Below are 25,942 nucleotides of genomic sequence, written 5' to 3'. Positions count from 1 at the left end.
ATAAATCTCCCTACCTTTTGTACAGTTAGGAAGAATCAATTTGCTTGCCCTTATTGTTTTAGAGCACAATAGACATGCTCCGAGGAAGTCTGCAGGAATTCCTGGCATCCTGAGCTCAGTGCAAAGGATCTCCGGCTGTCTCACTCTCACAGCCCAAGGCGAGGAGGCTGAACCTCAATAGGGGAGGGGCTTAGCTGGGCCTGCCTTATATCTGACCAGTGAGGAGTGAACACTTCTGAGATGCTGGGAGCACTTCAGGGTTGTGGTGTCTTTCATACCAGCTGAAGCTGAAAGCTCGCCAGTACAGAGCTGGGATATCATCCAAGCACACTTGGGTAAGAGCAATTTTTTTTTAGTTTGGTTGTGTAAAACAGTAGTTTCTTTGGTTGTTTTTTTCTAAAGAAAAAAACTTTTCTTTGACTGGCATTTAGATAAAACTAGAACCATATATAGACAGTCGTTTCCTCAGAAAGTAGGAGTGAGACTGTGTTGCCAAAGCAAAATGAGAGGAAACAGAAAGTGTCTCTATCCTGTGCTCTTAGCCAACACCCTGAGATAAAAAGGGAATGCACAAATTCCTCACTGATCACCTTTGACCGCCGCTGGTAAAATAAATATGCCCGTACGTTGCTAATGAGGCTTTCAACAAGTCTAAACACTGTGCTGACATCACCCTTGGATCTATTTACACAATGACTCCAGGATTTTCCGCAGTTACAGCTCCAAAAACTGTTGTGCAACACCTGCATCAGTGATACTATATTGTCTCATTCATTCCTAGCCAATAACTTGTATTTTATTGCTGGGGTGGCATCAAAAATGCACAACAAAGGCTGAAGTGTACATATGATGTAACTGGGCTTGTTGCTACAGAATATGTAGCCCACAAGTGAGAGAAAGTTGTGAGTAATTTGCAGTTAGGTGTCAATCTTAAAACTGCTTGACTGATTCTCCATAAAAGTATACTAGGTTTGCTGGTTATCAATGCCAACATCTTGTCATTCAGACCGATCCTTGGCTCAACCTAAAGATTTACAGTTAGAAACATCATAACTCATTCATGTCATGTGATTATTTATATATGTATGTATTCCTTGGGAAATCTTTGGTCCACTTTCTTACTAAACTGGTGCTATTTTATGTCAGTTATTACTCAACTGTTTTTGCTCCTCTAATATAAGAGATTCACAAGTGACCATTTTAACTCCAAATAACAGTTTTGAACTGTTAATCTGACAAAATAAGATTTAAAAACAGACATCATTTAGTGATACAAAGACCCTTTTTACTGTTTTCTGATTTTTAATGGACCAAGAAGAATAAACAACATCAATACAACATTATATTTTAATCAGAGCCCCAAAAGTGGTTCCTTTTATACAGTACTACTAGATAATCTAATGTAACCGAATGCTCTTTTGACTTTAGGTCTACATTTTTGATGCCTCTAATCAGTTCTCCTTAACACCATCACACAACTGTGAAGTCAATTATGTGTTTTAGCACTGAGGTTATAGAGTTGTTTGCTGGACTCGGTTGTGTTCAGGGGTGTGTCATGTATGCTGGTGGCCTCAATATAGCCCAGACACACCTCTGCACACCAAGTCTGAGTAAGATAAACTGTAACTAAGAGTAGTGGATAATTTTATTACACATGAAGTTCACTAAAATGTAACTTTATGAGTAAATGCACATATGTGACAGATGATACCTAATAAAGAGGCCACTGAATATACAGTTAGTTGTGCTTAGAGATCTTGTAAAGGTGAAAATGGAAGCAAAATGTAGTTTTTAAAATAAATTTCTTGTATATTTGCTCCTGCATATAATGGACAGTGCTTCCCTGTCCGTTAAACAGTGAAGCGGTGTTAGCACAGTTGGGTAACTCTTTAACTTTGTGCAGGAAGTGTATTTGCCTTTATGATATGACAAGCAAATTCACATGGTGCCATAAATGTAAAGTGAATGCTTGAAAGCTTCAAAAACATTCAAATATTTACAAAGTGGGTGACAAACACGAGATGTAAATTGAGCACTTGCAGGTAGAGATACTGAACTGCCACAGACCTGCTGCTCTTGTACAAATAGAAAGTTATGCGGACTTCACATCCACATCTGTTTGTGTTACTTTGCTTATCTATGCATCTTTCTGCCACATTATCAATAACAGCTGCTTAATACACATCTCAGGTAGTGCAGCTCACACAGCCTAAACGTCTGTTAAAGTTTATCACAGTAAACATATGAAAACAATCATGCACACAGTAGAGCTCTATCTGTGACTTAACACTTAACATGTTTCTGAGTAGCTTGGCTGAGTTTCAGTTCACACCCTGTTTTTCTGAGCCTTATTGTGTTGACTCCTACAAGTGTCATGACATAATTTGTGACAGTTACCAATCCCCACAAGGTTGAAAGACCCACTGGTTCTCAGAAAATTGTGAAATCACTACATTTTTTTGTGATAGTAATTACTAACTGTAACAATAATTAACTGAGATGTGATCTTTGCAAAGCCTTTTCAGTACAGTAACTTCTCATGCACCATATAAAGAATATGCTTAAAGATTATGCATTTGCTTTTATTATTCCCTGTTTTTAGATGTTAAATTTAGTACCTTAAGTACAAGTGGATGTGTATAAATTTGGGTTAAGTTGTAGAATTTCTAAACAAAAAGCTCTTCATAAGCTTTAAATCATATTGGATTGGAGTGCAAATTGATTAAATTTTTTAAAAAGTCAAATATTTTTTTTTTCTTGAAGCTGATATTTTAATGCCGTCGTGAATTTAGCTCTTTTGTGGCTTTTTATGGCTAGACATAAAAAGTGAGGGTCTAACAAGCAAACAAAACTCAGCCACAAGTTTATAAAGCTCTGCAAATTTAGACTTTGGTGCACAGGATTGCAATAGACATGAACTCTTGTATTTGCAGTTGTTGTTTTTTCCCTTGCATGTTATTACAAAACAGGGCATGTGGCTGTTCCAGTTTGACACACTGCTATTACTGCCAAAAGCAAATGGGGGATGTGTGTGAAAAGTGCTCAGACACTGACACGTAATTAATAGTTTTTTTGTTCTTGAATCTGTGCAGGGCATGATGAAATGATAAGAAAAACTATTAGAAAAAACAAAACCAAAACAGTATTTCTGCAGTACAAACTTGCCCACATCGGCATCTGGGACATCTGTGAAGGAAAGTAGCTGTTTGTAAAGGAGCCATACAGACTTTGATCATTGTCATGGTAACAGCAAGTGTTAATAACATAGTAGAAAAAAAAACTCTAAATGCTGTATGGACATTTTAACATTTTACCTACATTCTAGGTCAGTGATGAAATGGTGTGTATTTTACCCATATGTGATTTAGAAACTTCATGCGAAATGGCATAAAATAGTTTCAATATCAAATCATAAACAAATAAAATTTAAGCTCAAACTTATTACGACCACCTTATCTCTCCAGGGACGGAGTTTCAAAGCTCTGAGATCATAAAAATCAGGAAGCCACTGGTGTTGGATCTTGGATTTTGGAACAACAGGAAGCATCCAAGGCTGTCCACGTACTCAAAAAGGAAATTGAAAGGTTTGATATTACAGTTGGAAGATAATAAATTCCAAAACTTACAGTACAATTAATGGAAACAAAATCAATTACCATGTATTTGTATTTCAATTGCTCCAGACTAGTTATTAAGTTATTTAAGGAGTCAGAGTTATGCTGGATACTATAATGTGTTTATTTTACTTTCTTAAAAAAACCCCTCTAGGAGCCAGACTTAAATACAATTTGTCATTGCAATCTGCAATGTCTATTCAGTCTGAATAATTTGTGTATGAGAAATAACTGTATAAAAACCTGCCAAGTTATTTTGTCCATCCAAATCAATACATGTGTATTTTATAATCAGGCCAGCATAATCTAGTTTAACTGCAGTGTGTCCAAATGTGTCTCAGATCTGTGCTTTACTATTACTTATGAATCATAAGATACCACATACAAAACAAGCTCTGTAACCGTTTCTGTTTTAACACAGCCCTTTAGGTCAAGATGGACTCCAACCTTAAGGATGGCGATGCGAAGCAAAATGGCTGCACAAAAGTCCATGAACCTGTGGCTGGTATATTTCTGGAAAAGACAAAGACAAAGATAACCATATATGAAGCCATGAAGAAGCGTATGCTTAAGCCAGGAACAGCACTGGCTCTGCTTGAAGCACAAGCTGCCACAGTAGGTATTGTAGACCCAATAAACAACCGAAAGCTTCCTGTAGAGGATGCTGTTAAAGAGGGAATAGTTGGATCAGAGATGAAAGAGAAACTCCTTAAAGCAGGGAAAGCAATCACTGGGTATGTAGACCCCTACACCAACCAAATGATATCTGTATTCCAAGCTATGCAAAAAGATTTAGTTCCAAAAGATTATGGATTGAGGCTGCTGGAAGCACAGATAGCCACAAAAGGCCTGTTTGATCCTGTCGATAAGACATATATTTCAGTTGACTCTGCAATTCAGAAGGGCTACTATCAAAAAGATTTGCTGAAGGACCAGATGTCAGAGCTCAAAGTGTTTTATCATCCAACTTTGCAACAAAATCTTAACTACAGAAGCCTCCAAGAGCAATGCATTGTGGAGCCCGATACAGGCCTGTTGCTTCTTCCTGTCTGCATCACCTTCAAAGGTCTGCGCAAAGGCATTTCCTCCACCCAGCTCCTTGAATCAAAGATCATTGACAAAGAAACATATGATGACCTGCAGAAGGGGAAAACCACAACACAGGATGTGATGTTGATTGAAACAGTGAAAGAATACCTGGAAGGCAAAGGCAGCATTGCAGGCATTGCTATACTCTCAACCAATCAGAGAATGAGCATTTATAAAGCCATGAAGCAAGGCATACTGATGCCTGGGACATCGCTTGTTCTCCTGGAGGCACAAGCTGCTACTGGATTCATGATTGATCCTGTAGAAAATAAGAAGTACACTGTGGATGAAGCTGTCAAAAACAAACTTGTTGGCCCAGAATATCACGCAAAGCTGCGTTCTGCTGAGCGAGCAGTGACCGGATACAAAGACCCATACACCAGTGAAACTATCTCCCTGTTTCAAGCACTCTCAAAAGACCTCATTGTCAAAGAACATGGAATCCGCCTGCTTGAAGCACAAATTGCTACAGGTGGAATAATTGATCCAATCAACAGTCATAGACTTCCTACAGAAGTGGCCTTCAAGAGAGGTTATTTTGATGAACAAATGAATGCCATATTGGAGGATTCAGGAGATGACACAAAAGGCTTTTTTGATCCAAACACAGAAGAAAATCTAACCTATCTTCAGTTGATGGAAAGGTGTGTCACCGATCCTACTACTGGACTGTGCCTCCTCCCTTTACGTGATAAATCAGACAGGGTAAATTTCAGTTTCATTGACTACCAAACTAAAACGGCTTTCAAGGCAGAGAAAGTGAAAGTGACATATGGCAAATATGCGGGAATGACAGTATCTCTGTGGGAACTGCTGATGTCAGAATACTTTGATGAAAACCAGAGGCAAGACATCTTTAAAAAATACAGAGAGGGGAAGATTACCATCAAGATGATCATTACAACAGTCCTGGAAGTGATAGAAAAGTCAGTGAAAACAACTGACGTCGTCTTTGAAGGCATCAGAGACACTGTTACAGCCAAGCAGCTTGTGGAAGCAGATATCATTAGTCAGGAGGTCTTAGAGGACCTCAAGAAGGGAAAGAAATCTGTGCAGGAAGTCATTGAAGATGAAAATGTAAATGTGTACTTAAAAGGGAAAGACAGCATTGCAGGTATTATGCTTCCTGATTCTCAAATCATGACCATCTACCAGGCCAAACAGAAAGGAAAGCTGATGCCAGGAACTGCTCTGATTCTACTGGAGGCACAGGCAGCAACAGGGTTCATTATTGACCCTATTGGAAATAGAAAGTTTTCAGTGGATGAAGCTGTCAAAGCAAAGATTGTGGGGCCTGATGTGTGTCAAAAGCTGCGATCGGCAGAGAAAGCAGTTACTGGATACAAAGATCCATACACTGGAGAAATAATTTCTTTGTTCCAAGCAATGCAAAAAGACCTGATCCTAAAAGACCATGGCATTAGGCTCCTGGAGGCACAGATTGCCACTGGTGGGATCATCGACCCAGTGAACAGCCATCGCATACCTGTCCATGTGGCCTATAAGAAGGGGTACTTTAATGAAGAAATGAATCAGATCCTGGATGATCCAAGTGATGACACCAAGGGATTCTTTGACCCCAACACCCACGAGAACCTGACATACTTGCAGCTCATGGCCAGATGTGTAACAGATCCTAGTACAGGCCTGTGCCTCTTACCTCTCAAAGGCAAGAGCAACAAAATAAAGATAGATGACAACATCAGAGAATTGTTCAAAACAACAATAGTTACTGTCAAGTACGGTAGGTTCAAGGGCAAACACACAACACTGTGGGATCTTATCAACTCAGAATATCTTTCTGAAGACAAACGACAGGAGTTTTTCAAGCTCTTCAGGTCAAAGAAAATCACAATTCAGCAACTCACTGAGACCATTGTAGAGATCATTGAGAGTAAGGAGATACGACAGCAAGAAGGACTGAAGTTTGAAGGTCTCAGAGGAGAAGTCTCTGCTGTGGACCTTTTGGATCTAGAAATTGTGGATGAAAACACCTACAACAGTTTGCTTGCTGGAAACATGAACAGCACTGATGTGATGAAAATGGACAGTGTGAGAGCCTACCTACAAGGAAAAAGTTGTGTAGCTGGGTTGATACTGCAACCCTCAAATAAAAAAATAAGCATTCATGAGGCACAGAGAATTGGCATTCTTGCACCTGGCACTGCCCTTTGCCTCCTCGAAGCACAAGCAGCTACAGGATTTGTTGTTGATCCTTTGAATAACAAAAAACTTACAGTTGAACAAGCTCTCAAAGAAAAGTTGATTAGTCCACAAATGTATGAAAAACTTTTGTCTGCAGAGAGAGCTGTCACTGGTTACAAAGATCCATACACAGGTCAGAAGATCTCTCTCTTCCAAGCATTGAAAAAAGATCTTATTGTCAAGCAGCATGGCATTCGTTTACTTGAGGCCCAGATTGCTACAGGTGGTATCATCGATCCCTTAAAGTGTCTCCACTTACCCCTTGAAGTTGCATACAAGAAGGGATATTTTGATGAAGAACTTAATCAAATCCTAACAGACCCAAGTGATGACACAAAGGGCTTTTTTGACCCAAAGACAAAAGAAAATCTGACATACATGGAGATGTTGGGCAGATGTGTGAAAGATAAGGAAACTGGACTGTTTCTCCTGCCACTGAATGACACACCAAAAGCTACAGCAACAAAGCAAAAGATTTATACTGACACGGAGATTAAGGAAGACTTTGAAAAGACAAGTGTCAGCATATCTGTAGGACACTATTCTGGAAAATCAGTTACACTGTGGGACCTGATTCACTCTGGCTACTTCACTGAGGATCAGCGACTTGAATTGATTGAAAAATACAGAACAAGGCAGATTAGTGTCCAAACCATAATCACATTAGTGATTACCACAATAGAAAAACTGGAGAAGACTGAAACTCCCCAAATGATAATGGGTCTGAGAAAGCATGTCACTGCAAAACAACTACTGGATTCTGAAATCATTGATGCAGAAACATTCAAACAGGTGAAAGAAGGAAACCTCACCTTAGAAACAATAACACAAGGTGAACCCGTGAGAAGATACCTGAAAGGAACTGGAAGCATTGCTGGAGTTAAGGTTTATCCATCCCAGAAAGTGATGAGCATATATGAAGCAAAAAATGAAGGCCTCTTGACACCTGGCATTGCACTTCTACTACTTGAAGCTCAAGCTGCAACAGGATGGATCACTGATCCCCTCAAAAACGAGTTCTATGCTGTGGAAGAGGCTGTAAAAGAGAGAGTGATTGGGCCAGATGTACGTGAGCAACTTCTTTCAGCTGAAAGAGCTGTCACTGGGTATAAAGATCCATATACAGATGTGACAATATCACTGTTTGAAGCCATGCAAAAAAAGCTGAGAGAAAGAAGCTATGGCCTTCGGATTCTTGATGTGCAGATAGCAACAGGAGGAATTATTGACCCAAATCAAAGTCACAGACTGCCAATTCATATTGCTATCAAAAAGGGATGTCTGGATGAAGAAACTCACAAAATTCTGTTGAACCCCAAAGATGATGCAAAAGGATTCTTTGACCCAAATACCAATGAAAAGCTGTCATATGGTCAGTTGATGAATAAATGTGAGAAAGATGCTAAAACTGGGCTACTTCTCCTACCGCTGCATGAAGAAAAAGAGTTTCACACAGATGAGCAAATTGAACTTGCACTGAAAAACAAAAAGATGACCTTGAATGTAGGAAAATTTAAAAACAAAACGGTCACACTGTGGGAAGTACTGTTATCTGAATACATATCAGAACAAAAAAGGGAGCAGCTTATACAGCAATACCGGACAGGAGTGACCAAAATTGAGGAGATGATTGAAATACTCACAATTATAATTACAGAGGTATCATCCAAGGAAAGAAAGTTCAAAGGATTACGAAAACAAGTCTCAGCCAGTGAATTATTTGAGTCAAAGATTATCTCAAAGGACCTTTTCACCCAAATTATACAAGGTGAAGTAACTGAAGAAAATGTTGTCAAAATGGAATCAATTCAAAAGTATCTTGGAGCTACAAACTGTATAGCAGGTGTAAGAGTTGAGTCCACAAAAAAGGTGATGAGCATCTATGAAGCAAAAAGCAAAGGTCTGCTCACTCCTGGTACCTCTCTGGTTCTGTTGGAAGCCCAAGCTGCCACAGGCTTTGTAATTGACCCAATCAACAACAAAAAGCTTTCTGTAGAGGAAGCTGTGGCTCAAGGGGTGGTTGGCAAAGAGTGGGAAAGAAAACTGCTTTCAGCAGAAAGGGCAGTGACAGGGTACAAAGATCCTTACACTGGAGAAACAATTTCTCTGTTCCAGGCCTTGAAAAAAGATCTAATTGTGAAAGATCATGGCATCCGTCTCCTTGAAGCTCAGATTGCAACTGGAGGCATAATTGATCCAGTCCATAGCCATCGAGTACCCATACAGGTGGCATATCAGAGAGGTTACTTTGATGAAGAAATGAACCAGATTTTATCTGATCCTGATGATGACACCAAGGGCTTCTTTGACCCCAACACTCAAGAGAACCTCACATATCTCCAGCTGATTGAGAGGTGCTTCAGAGATCCAAATACAGAGCTAAACTTTCTGTCTATTGTCAAGAAAGGAGAGTATTATTTCTTTGTTGATGAGGCAACTAAACTAATTCTGAAGTCTACAATAACAACCAGAGCTGGAGGAAAATACAGAGGACAAACTGTGTCTCTGTGGGATCTGCTGTACTCCAAATATATCACTGAGGAGAAGCGGAGAGACCTTGTCCAACAGTACAAGGCTGGCTCAATCACAATAGAGCGCTTTTTGGAAATCATCCTGACAATCATTGAGCAGCATACACAAGACACAACTTCATCATCTTCATCAATCGTCATGTCCCAACCACCAGAAACTAAAGTGGACAGTAGCACAACAGAAAGTACCATCACCACAACAATCACAGAGACTACTGAAGTTGAAAAGTTCCATGGAATCAGAAAGGATGTCTCTGTAACTGAGCTGCTTGAGTCCAAAATCATTGATGAGAAACTCTACAAGGATCTTAGTGCTGGAAAAGTTACAGTAACAGAAGTAAGTGAAATGGACTCAGTGCGCAAGTACCTTGAGGGGACCAACAGCATTGCAGGAGTTTATCTTCAGTCCACTCAAGAGACCTTGACTATCTATGAAGCAAAAAGCAAAGGTCTGTTGACTCCTGGTACCTCTCTGGTTCTGCTGGAGGCCCAAGCTGCCACAGGCTTTATCATTGACCCAATCAACAACAAAAAGCTTTCTGTAGAGGAAGCTGTGGCCCAAGGAGTTATTGGCAAAGACTGGGAAAAAAAATTAATTTCAGCAGAAAGGGCAGTGACAGGGTACAAAGATCCTTATACTGGAGAAACAATTTCTTTGTTCCAGGCCTTGAAAAAAGATCTAATTGTGAAAGATCATGGAATTCGTCTGCTTGAAGCTCAAATTGCAACTGGAGGCATAATTGACCCGGTGCACAGTCACAGAGTGCCTGTACAGGTAGCATATGAAAGAGGTTACTTTGATGAAGAAATGAACCAGATTTTATCTGATCCTGATGATGACACCAAGGGCTTCTTTGACCCCAACACTCAGGAGAACCTCACATATCTCCAGTTGGTTGAGAGGTGTATTACAGATCCCATCACAGGCCTCAGTTTACTTGTCATTGTCAAGAAAGGAGAGTATTACTTCTTTGTCGATGAAGCAACTAAACTAATTCTGAAGTCTACAATAACAACCAAAGCTGGAGGAAAATACAGAGGACAAACAGTGTCTCTGTGGGATCTGCTGTACTCCAAATATATCACTGAGGAGAAGCGGAGAAACCTTGTCCAACAGTACAAGGCTGGCTCAATCACAATAGAGCGCTTTTTGGAAATCATCCTGACAATCATTGAGCAGCATACACAAGACACAACTTCATCATCTTCATCAATCGTCATGTCCCAACCACCAGAAACTAAAGTGGACAGTAGCACAACAGAAAGTACCATCACCACAACAATCACAGAGACTACTGAAGTTGAAAAGTTCCATGGAATCAGAAAGGATGTCTCTGTAACTGAGCTGCTTGAGTCCAAAATCATTGATGAGAAACTCTACAAGGATCTTAGTGCTGGAAAAGTTACAGTAACAGAAGTAAGTGAAATGGACTCAGTGCGCAAATACCTTGAGGGGACCAACAGCATTGCAGGAGTGTATCTCCAGTCCACCAAAAAGACAATGAGTATCTATGAAGCAAAAAGCAAAGGTCTGCTCACTCCTGGTACCTCTCTGGTTCTGTTGGAAGCCCAAGCTGCTACAGGCTTTGTAATTGACCCAATCAACAACAAAAAGCTTTCTGTAGAGGAAGCTGTGGCTCTAGGAGTTATTGGCAAAGAGTGGAAAAACAAACTGATCTCGGCAGAAAGGGCAGTGACAGGGTACAAAGATCCTTATACTGGACAAACAATTTCTTTGTTCCAGGCCTTGAAAAAAGATCTAATTGTGAAAGATCATGGAATTCGTCTGCTTGAAGCTCAAATTGCAACTGGAGGCATAATTGACCCGGTGCACAGTCACAGAGTGCCTGTACAGGTAGCATATGAAAGAGGTTACTTTGATGAAGAAATGAACCAGATTTTATCTGATCCTGATGATGACACCAAGGGCTTCTTTGACCCCAACACTCAGGAGAACCTCACATATCTCCAGTTGGTTGAGAGGTGTATTACAGATCCCATTACAGGCCTCAGTTTACTTGTCATTGTCAAGAAAGGAGAGTATTACTTCTTTGTCGATGAAGCAACTAAACTTATTCTGAAGTCTACAATAACAACCAAAGCTGGAGGAAAATACAGAGGACAAACAGTGTCTCTGTGGGATCTGCTGTACTCCAAATATATCACTGAGGAGAAGCGGAGAGACCTTGTCCAACAGTACAAGGCTGGCTCAATCACAATAGAGCGCTTTTTGGAAATCATCCTGACAATCATTGAGCAGCATACACAAGACACAACTTCATCATCTTCATCAATCGTCATGTCCCAACCACCAGAAACTAAAGTGGACAGTAGCACAACAGAAAGTACCATCACCACAACAATCACAGAGACTACTGAAGTTGAAAAGTTCCATGGAATCAGAAAGGATGTCTCTGTAACTGAGCTGCTTGAGTCCAAAATCATTGATGAGAAACTCTACAAAGATCTTAGTGCTGGAAAAGTTACAGTAACAGAAGTAAGTGAAATGGACTCAGTGCGCAAGTACCTTGAGGGGACCAACAGCATTGCAGGAGTTTATCTTCAGTCCACTCAAGAGACCTTGACTATCTATGAAGCAAAAAGCAAAGGTCTGTTGACTCCTGGTACCTCTCTGGTTCTGCTGGAGGCCCAAGCTGCCACAGGCTTTATCATTGACCCAATCAACAACAAAAAGCTTTCTGTAGAGGAAGCTGTGGCCCAAGGAGTTATAGGCAAAGACTGGGAAAAAAAATTAATTTCAGCAGAAAGGGCAGTGACAGGGTACAAAGATCCTTATACTGGACAAACAATTTCTTTGTTCCAGGCCTTGAAAAAAGATCTAATTGTGAAAGATCATGGAATTCGTCTGCTTGAAGCTCAAATTGCAACTGGAGGCATAATTGACCCGGTGCACAGTCACAGAGTGCCTGTACAGGTAGCATATGAAAGAGGTTACTTTGATGAAGAAATGAACCAGATTTTATCTGATCCTGATGATGACACCAAGGGCTTCTTTGACCCCAACACTCAGGAGAACCTCACATATCTCCAGTTGGTTGAGAGGTGTATTACAGATCCCATCACAGGCCTCAGTTTACTTGTCATTGTCAAGAAAGGAGAGTATTACTTCTTTGTCGATGAAGCAACTAAACTAATTCTGAAGTCTACAATAACAACCAAAGCTGGAGGAAAATACAAAGGACAAACAGTGTCTCTGTGGGATCTGCTGTACTCCAAATATATCACTGAGGAGAAGCGGAGAGCCCTTGTTCAACAGTACAAGGCCGGCTCAATCACAATAGAGCGCCTTTTGGAAATCATCCTGACAATCATTGAGCAGCATACACAAGACACAACTTCATCATCTTCATCAATCGTCATGTCCCAACCACCAGAAACTAAAGTGGACAGTAGCACAACAGAAAGTACCATCACCACAACAATCACAGAGACTACTGAAGTTGAAAAGTTCCATGGAATCAGAAAGGATGTCTCTGTAACTGAGCTGCTTGAGTCCAAAATCATTGATGAGAAACTCTACAAGGAACTTAGTGCTGGAAAAGTTACAGTGACAGAAGTAAGTGAAATGGACTCAGTGCGCAAGTACCTTGAGGGGACCAACAGCATTGCAGGAGTGTATCTCCAGTCCACCAAAAAGACAATGAGCATCTATGAAGCTAAAAGCAAAGGTCTGCTCACTCCTGGTACCTCTCTGGTTCTGCTGGAAGCCCAAGCTGCCACAGGCTTTATCATTGACCCAATCAAGAACAAAAAGCTTTCTGTAGAGGAAGCTGTGGCTCAAGGAGTTATTGGGAAAGAGTGGAAAAACAAACTGATCTCAGCAGAAAGGGCAGTGACAGGGTACAAAGATCCTTATACTGGACAAACAATTTCTTTGTTCCAGGCCTTGAAAAAAGATTTAATTGTGAAAGATCATGGAATTCGTCTGCTTGAAGCTCAAATTGCAACTGGAGGCATAATTGACCCGGTGCACAGTCACAGAGTGCCTGTACAGGTAGCATATGAAAGAGGTTACTTTGATGAAGAAATGAACCAGATTTTATCTGATCCTGATGATGACACCAAGGGCTTCTTTGACCCCAACACTCAGGAGAACCTCACATATCTCCAGTTGGTTGAGAGGTGTATTACAGATCCCATCACAGGCCTCAGTTTACTTGTCATTGTCAAGAAAGGAGAGTATTACTTCTTTGTCGATGAAGCAACTAAACTAATTCTGAAGTCTACAATAACAACCAAAGCTGGAGGAAAATACAGAGGACAAACAGTGTCTCTGTGGGATCTGCTGTACTCCAAATATATCACTGAGGAGAAGCGGAGAAACCTTGTCCAACAGTACAAGGCTGGCTCAATCACAATAGAGCGCTTTTTGGAAATCATCCTGACAATCATTGAGCAGCATACACAAGACACAACTTCATCATCTTCATCAATCGTCATGTCCCAACCACCAGAAACTAAAGTGGACAGTAGCACAACAGAAAGTACCATCACCACAACAATCACAGAGACTACTGAAGTTGAAAAGTTCCATGGAATCAGAAAGGATGTCTCTGTAACTGAGCTGCTTGAGTCCAAAATCATTGATGAGAAACTCTACAAGGATCTTAGTGCTGGAAAAGTTACAGTAACAGAAGTAAGTGAAATGGACTCAGTGCGCAAGTACCTTGAGGGGACCAACAGCATTGCAGGAGTGTATCTCCAGTCCACCAAAAAGACAATGAGCATCTATGAAGCAAAAAGCAAAGGTCTGCTCACTCCTGGTACCTCTCTGGTTCTGCTGGAGGCCCAAGCTGCCACAGGCTTTGTCATTGACCCAGTAAAAAACAAAAAGCTTTCTGTAGAGGAAGCTGTGGATGAAAGAGTGGTTGGGAAAGAGTGGAAAAACAAACTGATCTCGGCAGAAAGGGCAGTGACAGGGTACAAAGATCCATACACTGGGCAAACAATTTCTTTGTTCCAGGCCTTGAAAAAAGATCTAATTGTGAAAGATCATGGAATTCGTCTGCTTGAAGCTCAAATTGCAACTGGAGGCATAATTGACCCGGTGTACAGTCACAGAGTACCTGTACAGGTAGCATATGAAAGAGGTTACTTTGATGAAGAAATGAACCAGATTTTATCTGATCCTGATGATGACACCAAGGGCTTCTTTGACCCCAACACTCAGGAGAACCTCACATATCTCCAGTTGGTTGAGAGGTGTATTACAGATCCCATTACAGGCCTCAGTTTACTTGTCATTGTCAAAAAGGGAGAGTTTTACTTCTTTGTGGATGAGGCAACTAAACTTATTCTGAAGTCTAAAACAACAACCAGAGCTGGAGGAAAATACAGAGGACAAACAGTGTCTCTGTGGGATCTGCTGTACTCCAAGTATATCACCGAGGAGAAGCGGAGAGACCTTGTCCAACAGTACAAGGCTGGCACAATCACAATAGAGCGCTTTTTGGAAATCATCCTGACAATCATTGAGCAGCATACACAAGACACAACTTCATCATCTTCAACAATCGTCATGTCCCAACCACCAGAAACTAAAGCAGACAGTAACACAACAGAAACTACCACCATCACCACAACAATCACAGAGACTACTGAAGTTGAAAAGTTCCATGGAATCAGAAAGGATGTCTCTGCTACTGAGCTGCTTCAGTCCAAAATCATTGATGAGAAACTCTACAAGGATCTTAGTGCTGGAAAAGTTACAGTAACAGAAGTAAGTGAAATGGACTCAGTGCGCAAGTACCTTGAGGGGACCAACAGCATTGCAGGAGTTTATCTTCAGTCCACTCAAGAGACCTTGACTATCTATGAAGCAAAAAGCAAAGGTCTGTTGACTCCTGGTACCTCTCTGGTTCTGCTGGAAGCCCAAGCTGCCACAGGCTTTGTAATTGACCCAATCAACAAGAACAAACTTTCTGTAGAGGAAGCTGTGGCTCAAGGAGTTATTGGCAAAGAGTGGAAAAACAAACTGATCTCGGCAGAAAGGGCAGTGACAGGGTACAAAGATCCTTATACTGGACAAACAATTTCTTTGTTCCAGGCCTTGAAAAAAGATCTAATTGTGAAAGAGCATGGAATTCGTCTGCTTGAAGCTCAAATTGCAACTGGAGGCATAATTGACCCGGTGCACAGTCACAGAGTGCCTGTACAGGTAGCATATGAAAGAGGTTACTTTGATGAAGAAATGAACCAGATTTTATCTGATCCTGATGATGACACCAAGGGCTTCTTTGACCCCAACACTCAGGAGAACCTCACATATCTCCAGTTGGTTGAGAGGTGTATTACAGATCCCATCACAGGCCTCAGTTTACTTGTCATTGTCAAGAAAGGAGAGTATTACTTCTTTGTCGATGAAGCAACTAAACTTATTCTGAAGTCTACAATAACAACCAAAGCTGGAGGAAAATACAGAGGACAAACAGTGTCTCTGTGGGATCTGCTGTACTCCAAATATATCACTGAGGAGAAGCGGAGAGACCTTGTCCAACAGTACAAGGCTGGCTCAATCACAATAGAGCGCCTTTTGGAAATCATCCTGACAATCATTGGGCAGCATACACAAGACACAACTTCATCATCTTCATCAATCGTCATGTCCCAACCACCAGAAACTAAAGTGGACAGTAGCACAACAGAAAGTACCATCACCACAACAATCACAGAGACTACTGAAGTTGAAAAGTTCCATGGAATCAGAAAGGATGTCTCTGCTACTGAGCTGCTTCAGTCCAAAATTATTGATGAGAAACTCTACAAGGATCTTAGTGCTGGAAAAGTTACAGTAACAGAAGTAAGTGAAATGGACTCAGTGCGCAAGTACCTTGAGGGGACCAACAGCATTGCAGGAGTGTATCTCCAGTCCACCAAAAAGACAATGAGTATCTATGAAGCAAAAAGCAAAGGTCTGCTCGCTCCTGGTACCTCTCTGGTTCTGCTGGAGGCCCAAGCTGCCACAGGCTTTATCATTGACCCAATCAAGAACAAAAAGCTTTCTGTAGAGGAAGCTGTGGCTCAAGGAGTTATTGGCAAAGCGTGGAAAAACAAACTGATCTCAGCAGAAAGGGCAGTGACAGGGTACAAAGATCCTTATACTGGAGAAACAATTTCTTTGTTCCAGGCCTTGAAAAAAGATCTAATTGTGAAAGATCATGGAATTCGTCTGCTTGAAGCTCAAATTGCAACTGGAGGCATAATTGACCCGGTGCACAGTCACAGAGTGCCTGTACAGGTAGCATACGAAAGAGGTTACTTCGATGAAGAAATGAACCAGATTTTATCTGATCCTGATGATGACACTAAGGGCTTCTTTGACCCCAACACTCAAGAGAACCTCACATATCTCCAGTTGGTTGAGAGGTGTATTACAGATCCCATTACAGGCCTCAGTTTACTCCCACTGCAGAAGTGAACGCTATTTCAATTTTACTGTATTAACTGAGTACAACATAAAATAATAACTTCATTCTTGATTACAAAATACTTTGCAAGTTCTACTGAAAGATATGTGGAGAAAACATAGTGTAATCTTATCATAACTAAAAAACAAGCCATTAGATTGATTACACAACACCTTTGCTTAATTGCTTTTATTGTACAATGTTGGAAGGTTTGTTTTGTTGAAAACCTAGTTCATTACTAAAGAAAATTTAAGAATTGGTTTTATTGTAGAATGAGGTCATAGTATTGACATACTCAGCTGGAATGTATACATTTTTATTCCAAAGATATAAACCGAAAAATGTGTCAAAAACCACTGAAAACCAAATATAACCTAATGTCAGCATTTATATTCAATTTGCACTTAATAAAGGTGAAAAATCATTTAAAACCCTCTGTTTTATATACATCAAAACACATAGCAAATGTTGCCAGAAGTTCCCCCATGTCTTTGTTTTTTTAACATTTTGGATTTTTAATGTTGTTTCTATGGTTTACCGTTTTTCCTGTTTCTGTTGGAGATTTGAGTTTCTTTTTTACGCTCTTGTAAGTAGTTTTAGCTGAGCCAGACTCAGTCTTAATTTACCTAAATGGGCAGTGCTGTTTCACATTTGGGCAAAGGTTGAATGTGGGTACATGTAATATACTTTTGCTGTCTTTTTTTCTCAGTTTTTTGCTTACTTTGCCATTTGAACCAATAAACAAGTGAGTTATGAACACTATATTGTGTCTTTTATTATCAAACACTCTTGTTGGAACATGTTTACATTTTTGGAACAATCATATACGCACTTATATCCATTCATTCGTTTACATGTATTTGCTATATTTAAACATGTTGCTACAAGCAAGGTATGAATCCAGTATGACCAGTCCCAGTAGATAAAATTTATCTTGAGAGGACAGCACTCTCTAGTGGAAATAAAGACAAATACAACCCTAATTTTATCGTGACATGTTGAACATTTATTTTTGATCAAAAAGCGATTTTATTTTTTGACACGATTGTTATGATTGTTAAAAAAGTGTACAAAAAGAGGCAGGAATAACAGAAATGAATATTTAGTTTTACAAATAGGATGATCTATTTACAGTACTAGGTGTCACACATAGTGTGAGTTGGTCATTGTTTAAAACAAACAAAAAACAACCCACCTGACATTAATACAGTAGTTTTTCTTTTCTTTTTCCAAACTACTGCTTTTTGCATTCAAACATGGTAACAGACAGAAAAAATGTCTACCAAAAAATCCTGAGGGCAAAATATCCACATCAATTAGACAATATAATCCACAAAGAGGTCTGCATTAAGATATTCAAGTCTGCCTTGTAAATTTGGTTTCTGATTTCTGGAACTACATGAATGTGAGAGCTACTCCAGTTTGTCCAGCAGCTGGCGGATGTCTTCTTGGCCACGATAAATCCTCTTCACTCCTCTTGGAAGATAGCGGCAGGACGAAAGGTTGAGGTAGTCTAGAGCAGTCATTTGTCCAATGACTGGCCTGCAAAACAAAGCACAGATGTGAATGGGAACGGCTGACTAATTCTTGGTTCTTTTTGCTTGCACTTTGTCTCATAAAGAAGTTATTTAGGATTGGTAGAGCTATTGAGGAAAGTACAAACTAACTACCTGAGTGCACGTGGTGTAATTCTGGTCCCACTCAAGTTTAGTGAGCGCAGTGTGTCTGCCTCAGCTTGACAAAGGTAACTCATTGCTAACTCCAAGTCTTCCTCAGTGAAGAGCTGATATGCAATGTCCAGCTGTTGCAAAGTTCGACTCCATTTTTGGGTCAACGTGTGAAGTCCTTTCTTAAGCGATGACAACCCAACATGGCTGCTGAAATATTGTCCCCAGAACAAACACTCAAGCTCTGCCAAATACAAGATAGTAACATAAAGCAAATTAATGTTTGAAATGGTTTTAAAATGTGAATTCTTCAAATAATTCTGATACATTTTGTGTACAGTCTAAACATTTTCCTGACTCCGACTTCCAGGTCATCATGGATTAATTCTGAAAAGGCCAAACTGAGCTTCTCAGTATTGGTGACATAAAGCAAAAAGCATTAATTTTCTGACGAACATACCAAGACAGGGTAAAGCTGCAAGACCAGACGCTGTGATTCGAGAACAGCCTCGCAGGTCCAGCACTCGCAGTTTGGTGGAATCGAAGAGAATGTCCCTCAAATCCCTGTCGGTCAAGTAGGAAAAAGATGTGGTTGCGATACAAAGCTCCTCCAGTAATGGGAAGCCCAATGTTGAGTCGACACCGGTACGCATTGTCTTATGAAGAGGTCGGACGTTGAGCATCCGGAAGGTCTGAACAAGTAATGCATAGCAAAGTGCAAACTGTATCAGTAGATAAGAAGCTACAGCTACTGGCTTTAGTGCTACTTGGGCTTTTCCTTATTTTCTGTCACATAAATGCTGCACAGTAGCCAAGTATAAGAGGAATAAGAATTACTTTAGACTGTCAATGACATAAAGTCATTCTAGTAGAGTCCAAGAATAAAAGGTGGAGCAGGAATTCCACAGAACATGTTCACTTAAGTAACTGTTCTGTAGCATTTCAAAAAATACAAAAAAAATCTAATTATATACAACCAGGGTTCGTGATAACATTTTCAAACATCTTGTTTTTGTTTTTTCAACCAGCAGTCAAGAACCAAGAGATCCAAAAAGTCTTTGAAAAGCTGGAATTTAAATATTAACTAGGGGTGCAACGATACACAAAATTCACGGTTCGGTTCGGTTCGATACTTTGGTGTCACAGTTCGATATTTTTTCGATACAAAAAAAATGTTCATGCCTTTTTAATTTGTCATTTATTAAAATTATAAATATATATTTTAACTCAAAAGTACAGTTTTTAAATTTAATGTTGCTGAAACAACAAAATAATAAAAAAAAAAATCGAGAAAAATAAATCTATCTGATCGAGAAATCACTCATCTTTGGAAAAGAGAGTTTATTACAGAGAAATGGCTCTTTCCAAAATAAAAGCTATACTATACGCTTCTTCTGGGGTATATTCTCAGCAGCACATTAAACATATCAGGTCACATAAGGACAATCATGTGCTAACGGCTGTCTAAATGACTCAGGTAAAGTTTGTAGCATTCGTGCTTGTTGTTTTTGTCTGCTTCCACTTGTCTTTGCACTAGGATGATGTCAGCGTAAATGTGCAGTCATATTCGTTGTGTTCCCACTAGTGCTGTCAGCGTTAATCTCGTTAAAATGACATTAACGCCATAACGAGACAAATCTCCGTTAACAACATAACGCGGCAAATCTCCGTTAACAAGTTACCGCGGATCGCCCCGTGCGTGGAGCTGGACGGCGTCAAGACGTTAACAAGCTAACTGCGCTAACGCACTAGTTCCCACCAATTGAGCATTGCGTGGCACATCCGACATACTGTTTTAATTTTTGCCCATGACGCGGTTACCATCAGGGTCATACTTCACATGAAAACCAAAATAGTTCCAAAGGCCAGATCTGAAAGAGGGTGGGGGAGGTTCAATTTCGGGTAGCGTTGAGGCAGTTGCCATGTTGCAACGAGCTTAGCTTCTGTCTTGCTAGCTTGCGCTGCGTTCAGTGGATCTGCACTCGACAGTGCAGCCTAGGCGGAGTAGTCGAATGCAGATCCACTGAGTGCTCAACACAGACAGCATCGTCAAAAGAAAAGTTGATAAAATAAATAAAATTTTTTGTATTGTTCGATACATATGCGTACCGAACCAAAAGCACTGTATCGAACAGTTCAATATCGATACATGTATTGTTGCACCCCTAATATTAACATTAAACAATCAAACAATAATCAATAAAACGTCTGCTTTCCTTGATCTTCTTGATTAAGAGTTTCAACTTTAATGTATACATTTTCAGCAGCTATATCAAAAAGCTAATGTAATCACTTTGAAACAAAGAAGATCTTTGTTTTACCTTGAGTTTAGGGCATGCCACCTGTAGTGCTTGGATGCAAACAGGAAGTTCACAGTCTTTACTGTCAAGCTTGGTGTTGACCTCCAGCATCTCCAAATCGGGACAGCATCCCCGCTGGAAAAACAAACAGCAATGCTCTGCATTTGTTAAGTTCATTTGTCCAGCAGCACTGACTTTGTGTACCATGTGTTTCACAAACAAGAAGACAAAAGTCTTACAGTGATTGCAGCCAGAAGTCTGTCATTCTTTAGTCCATGAGTGAACAATATTTGCCTGATCTGGCTCCCATGGTTTTCAAGATACTCAATGAGTCCTTCAACCTGGAACTACAGCAAAAGCAAGTTATCCTGCAAATTCTCTACATGCAATCGTGCCTGGATGAAAAAAGTCCTCTTTTAAATGCTGGCTACAGGTGATATATCACCAAATTCTAAGTGTTTCTATTGTCAATATAAAGGCTTTTTGTAAAAAACTAAAGTGGATGAAAAATGAGGAAATATTCATTAAAGATCATACAGATAAATACAAGACAAGTAAAAACAGTCAACATATTTTTCATCGTTGATATCTGTTTATCCTAAAGTGCTTAACTGAACATCCTTCACTGAAAAATCTAATTATGTAACTAATATTATATGAATTACTTTCATAAGTTACACTTTAAATTTAGAGCAAGCATAGAGAAACTTTCCCTGTACTGTAAAACACTGCACATTCATTGCACTGTGTAACCTCATTACACAGTGAAGCTCAAATAAAGCAAAAGATCTTTGCATGGCTTCTATTAGAAAATCTCTACACAGGTCCACGTACCTCTGAATGCTGGAGATTTAAGCTGTGCAGGGAGCGGCTGTGCAGACCGAGGCTGCGGAAGGCCGCCGCTGTCACTCCTGTGCACTGAGAAAGCTTGAGGGAGCAAAGATGAAGGCAGTACTGCGACACAACCTGATGATGATTTCAAAAAAAGTCACATATTAAGTATTACATAAACCAAAATTTAATTCAAATATTTATGTATTGTTTTTAAGTGAACTGTAATTTATGTATGAGCAGGATCCAAAATGAACAAACACCAGTGCGATGAGGTGAGTTTTCAGGTTAAGACTTATTTTGTATTCAGGCTTGTTAAATTTTGCCTGGTCTTGTCAGGCTGGGAAGAAAATATTCGCAACCGGTGTAATTTTTTAATGTACCAGATCAATATGCTGGAAAATCAAAAATACTCTCTGGACAAAAAAAAATGAAATAGAAATTTGTCCTCTTGGGATATGGGGCTTATGGGATCACATTATATTTAATGATGGATCTTTTAGTTCATTTTTAACTACAGGTTTTCATCATTATGTTCACTATAAAATATAAAAGCCAAAGCGAGTAACTTCAAATTGCCTCCAACAGACACCAGAAATATTCTTTAACTTTACACTCTCTAAGCTTGAGAGGCTGAAACCAGCAATTACTAAGTAAAGAAAAATAATCAATGATTATCAAAACAGTTGCCAAGAAAACTTGTATCTTTTCTTTGAACTTGTGTGAGGAGAGCTTGTTTGTGGATTTGTATGTGTATGAATGTACTAATCATTTCAGATGAGAAGATCTTGCAAATAATGTTTAATTCTCGATGACTTACCTCTAATGCATAGTCAACGTTCTTTGTCCAGTGACACAGAGAAAAGTCTTGCAGCTGAGAGAATCTAGAAAACAACTCAGTTTAGAATTCGTTTACATGAATAATATTTTAAATATATAAGAGTTAAGCAAAAAACTAAATAAAGTACAAACCTGCTCTGTGCCAGCCAGTCCAAAGTGTCCTTAATCTTCTTCTCAGTTTTTGGTAGCTGGCTCCTCCCTGGTGCAATCCAGCAGTGACCGACAGTCACTCTGCGCCACAGGATCGGACTGGAGGCAGCGGCGTTCCACAGACGACAAACTCTCCCCACCCTACACCGAAAACACACCAGGAAGAATTAAGCGGTGCGGTACTTAGGACTGTCACTTCAATTCGAGAAGCTCCTTTCTGGGTTCTCTGAGTCGGTATGCTGGCTTCCTCACACTGAACGTCTCTATATGTTAGCCCAGTGACACACTATTGACACTTCTAGGGTATGCCCTGCCTCTCACCCTATCATTTGTGAATTGAATTAAATGGAAGAAGATGGATTCTTTGACTTTTACTTCCCTGAGTAGAGCTGAAAAAATGCATATCCAACACAGCTTCAGTTTAGTCAACTCAGCTTTTTAAATATGAGTACCTGCTTGTGAATGCTTTAAACTGTTCAATCACATATGTAAAGAAATTTCTGTGAAGGGAGTTTTTTCAGTTTTCCTAAATGTTATACATAAAATTAAATAGTTTAAAGTCTTAATGATAATAATAATAATAATAATAAAGGTTATGTACAGAGATTCAGACTTCAAGTTATGAGATTGATTTCCAAGGTATTGAAGTAAGTGAAAGATGATTAACTTGCTTGAAATGGTTTTGATTAAAATAGTGTATGCAATATTTCAGTCTTAATCTCATAAGTTTATTTAAAAATAAATCACATGTACGACACAATACCTGCATAAAAAGGGCACTGCTCCCTCTTGAATGACCACAATCTGAAAAATATTAATTAGCACCTCCTCAGGCAGGCTTTGGCCCCATCTGTGGTCGTCTTCTTCCTGAGTTAGAAACAAATTTGCGACTTTTTCTTCTTTTTCAATAACTGGTTTACTTTCCAGTTTGGGCTTGGCATTGACTGTCTTCTTTTTCTTAACCTGACTGGCTTTTCCTTTTCCTTTTGCCAACTTCTTCTTTTTGCTTCCCTTCTTTTTTTTAAGAGTCCACACTGACCCGTCATACTGAGAGGTGGAACTCGATATAACGAGAAGCATATCTTCCCCTTGATGGACAGTATAACCAGGCTGGGCAGGTCTGGACACTCGAGCCTTTTTGTGCTTCTTTTTTGCTTTCGCATCTGCAGCTCTTTTCAAAGATGCCTTTTTTGGTTTTGCTCCAGCATCTCCTTGACCTGATGATGCACCTTCCTCTTTTCCCTGATTCTGTGTTGAGGCTTCTGCTTCAGATGCATCCATAGTTGCTGCTATCTTGAATTTACAGTGAGATTAAATCCAGGAAAACTAAATATCAGCATGGTAGCCTCATAGGTGTTAATGTCTGGAATGAGAGGCAGATCAAGATAAGTCTGTGAGAGTAATCTGATCTCCACTGGGGATAAAATAAAATGCACATAGCAAAGTGAGCAAAGTGGTCATAAAAACAAAACTGTAAAAGTCACGTCTAAATTATGGTTAGATAAAGTAAACGAGGATGTAGCAACATGACTTTAAATTGACATTCCTATTTGCATATTGTAGACTGCACATAAATATACAGATTACTTAAGAATTGATTATTCATGACTCCCAATATTTAGGCACAAAATTCACACTCAGCTGTACAGATGCAAAACATCCTGCACCACGTCTTTATCTGCAAATAAGTAATGAGGAGTTTTTATACACAGAAATTAAAAGGGAAAATTGTTCCTTATACAGAACATTTGTAACTATTCACAATAGGTAATCTCACTAAAGTAAAAGTTAGAATAACTACACAGTTGGCATGCTCAGAGTTGAACAGGTGTGTTGATAAAAGTCTTTCTTGAAGAGCTTGGGAATGTCAGTAGATTGGGAAAGAGATTTGGTGTGAAAATGTGTCGTTTTCCTCTATAAATCCTAGCAGGTCTCACTACCATCTTGTAAACCTTCCATTTAAGTCTTGCTGCTATGCTTCTGTCACAAATCACCCCGTCTCCACCCACTCCATCTTCTTCATCTCTCTTGTGCACTGTCCTTCGGATGATTGACCCCAGGTATTTAAACTATCACTAACTGTATGCCTTGCAGCTTCTCTATCACACCAGTCTCCATCTCATTCACAAACGTGGATATGTCTCGCTTCTACTGACTTTCATTTTTCTTCTCTTAAGAGCATACCTCCACCTCTCCAAACTCACTTACACCTTCTACCTACCTTCACTACATCTCACATTGTCCTCTGCAAATATCACAGTCCACGGAGACTTCTGCATGACCACATCTATAACAATGTCGAGTTGTTACAGCCACATGAAGCCAAGGATCCAATATTTCGCTGCAGAACTGTAATTTATTTAATTTGTCCCTGTTTTCTATTGTTTGGGGTTTCAATGTGGAGTACAGCAACTGCATCCTGAAAGAGGCTGTTGTGGATTTTACTGAATGCATTTGTAGTTTTGCTGATTCCCTTTATGTAAAGATATGAGCCAGAAATTTGTTGTCCACGTTTGCTAACAAGCCGTTTTCCACTTCAAAGCTGCGCGCGCATGTTCATTGTTTGCAAACAGAAGACGGCTCTACCAACGACTTTATGTGAAGTACGAGAAATGACGATCAAATACTTTACAAACGCAATATATTAACATTTTATTATTACTAAGCTCTTACCTACCTGGCCATTGTTTAGAGAGTTAGCTAACGCTACCTGGCACCAGTTAACTGAGCTACTTCCCACAAATCGCCCTGGAGCATAATATGACAAAATACGGCATGGAAATCGTTGCGACGGCGGCAGTAAACATTATCAGAGCCTGTCGATAATTAAACAAATGTTATTAACAGAAATGCTTTTTAAAACAATACATTTATAAATTGGTGTTTTACATTACCTGCCGGCCGCTAGATCATGAAGACAACTGCAGTAAGTGGACCCATAATGCACTTCGCATTGTTGGGGTTTTTTTTTTTAACAAAAAACTTTATTAGATGTCTTCAAGTAACAAAATATTACCGTCGTTATAATACATTCAGCTGCAATTCCACGCAGACTAAATATAAATATTTTTTTTTAAAAAACTTTAAATCATTTATTTACTTTTAGAGTTGCATTTCTCACAAAACTGAGAGCATTTAAAAAAATCCACCTACTCATTATGAAAAAATAAATAAAAATTTAAAATCATTCATTTGCATAGAAACACGCAATTTAACAATAAATATATAAAAGTGCAGTCTTTTCGATAAAAACTAACATCCTGTAGGATAACACGTTAACCAACAACA

General features: G+C 39.6%; 2 protein-coding genes across 4 annotated transcripts; one reads left to right on the top strand and one right to left on the bottom strand.

Moving 5' to 3' along the window:
• Positions 1-230: 230 nt before the first annotated feature.
• eppk1 (epiplakin 1) lies at positions 231-17,628 on the top strand. Its single transcript, XM_039606045.1, has 3 exons — positions 231-335; positions 3,465-3,584; positions 4,036-17,628. Exon 3 carries the CDS (start codon positions 4,050-4,052, stop codon positions 16,875-16,877), a length of 12,828 nt encoding a protein of 4,275 aa, XP_039461979.1. The 5' UTR covers positions 231-335; positions 3,465-3,584; positions 4,036-4,049; the 3' UTR covers positions 16,878-17,628.
• Positions 16,979-25,652, bottom strand: fbxl6 (F-box and leucine-rich repeat protein 6). Of its 3 annotated transcripts, XM_039606048.1 has the most exons (11): positions 25,549-25,652; positions 25,332-25,470; positions 23,418-24,017; positions 22,637-22,795; positions 22,485-22,548; positions 21,668-21,799; positions 21,073-21,180; positions 20,855-20,968; positions 18,994-19,225; positions 18,537-18,777; positions 16,979-18,408 (listed from the first exon to the last, which is right to left on the bottom strand). In XM_039606048.1, exons 3-11 carry the CDS (start codon positions 23,933-23,935, stop codon positions 18,279-18,281), a joined length of 1,698 nt encoding a protein of 565 aa, XP_039461982.1. In that variant the 5' UTR covers positions 23,936-24,017; positions 25,332-25,470; positions 25,549-25,652; the 3' UTR covers positions 16,979-18,278. The 3 variants fall into 3 exon arrangements, with proteins under 3 accessions (XP_039461982.1, XP_031589424.1, XP_039461983.1); XM_031733564.2 differs by lacking the exon at positions 25,332-25,470; XM_039606049.1 differs by lacking the exons at positions 25,332-25,470; positions 25,549-25,652 and having other exon boundaries at positions 23,418-24,039.
• Between the last annotated feature and the right edge of the window lie 290 nt (positions 25,653-25,942).

Source organism: Oreochromis aureus, linkage group 22 (assembly GCF_013358895.1).
Source record: "Oreochromis aureus strain Israel breed Guangdong linkage group 22, ZZ_aureus, whole genome shotgun sequence".
In the NCBI taxonomy this organism is placed as follows: domain Eukaryota; kingdom Metazoa; phylum Chordata; class Actinopteri; order Cichliformes; family Cichlidae; genus Oreochromis; species Oreochromis aureus.
Note: the sequence above shows the minus strand (reverse complement) of the source record. Positions and strands in the feature narration are given on the sequence as shown.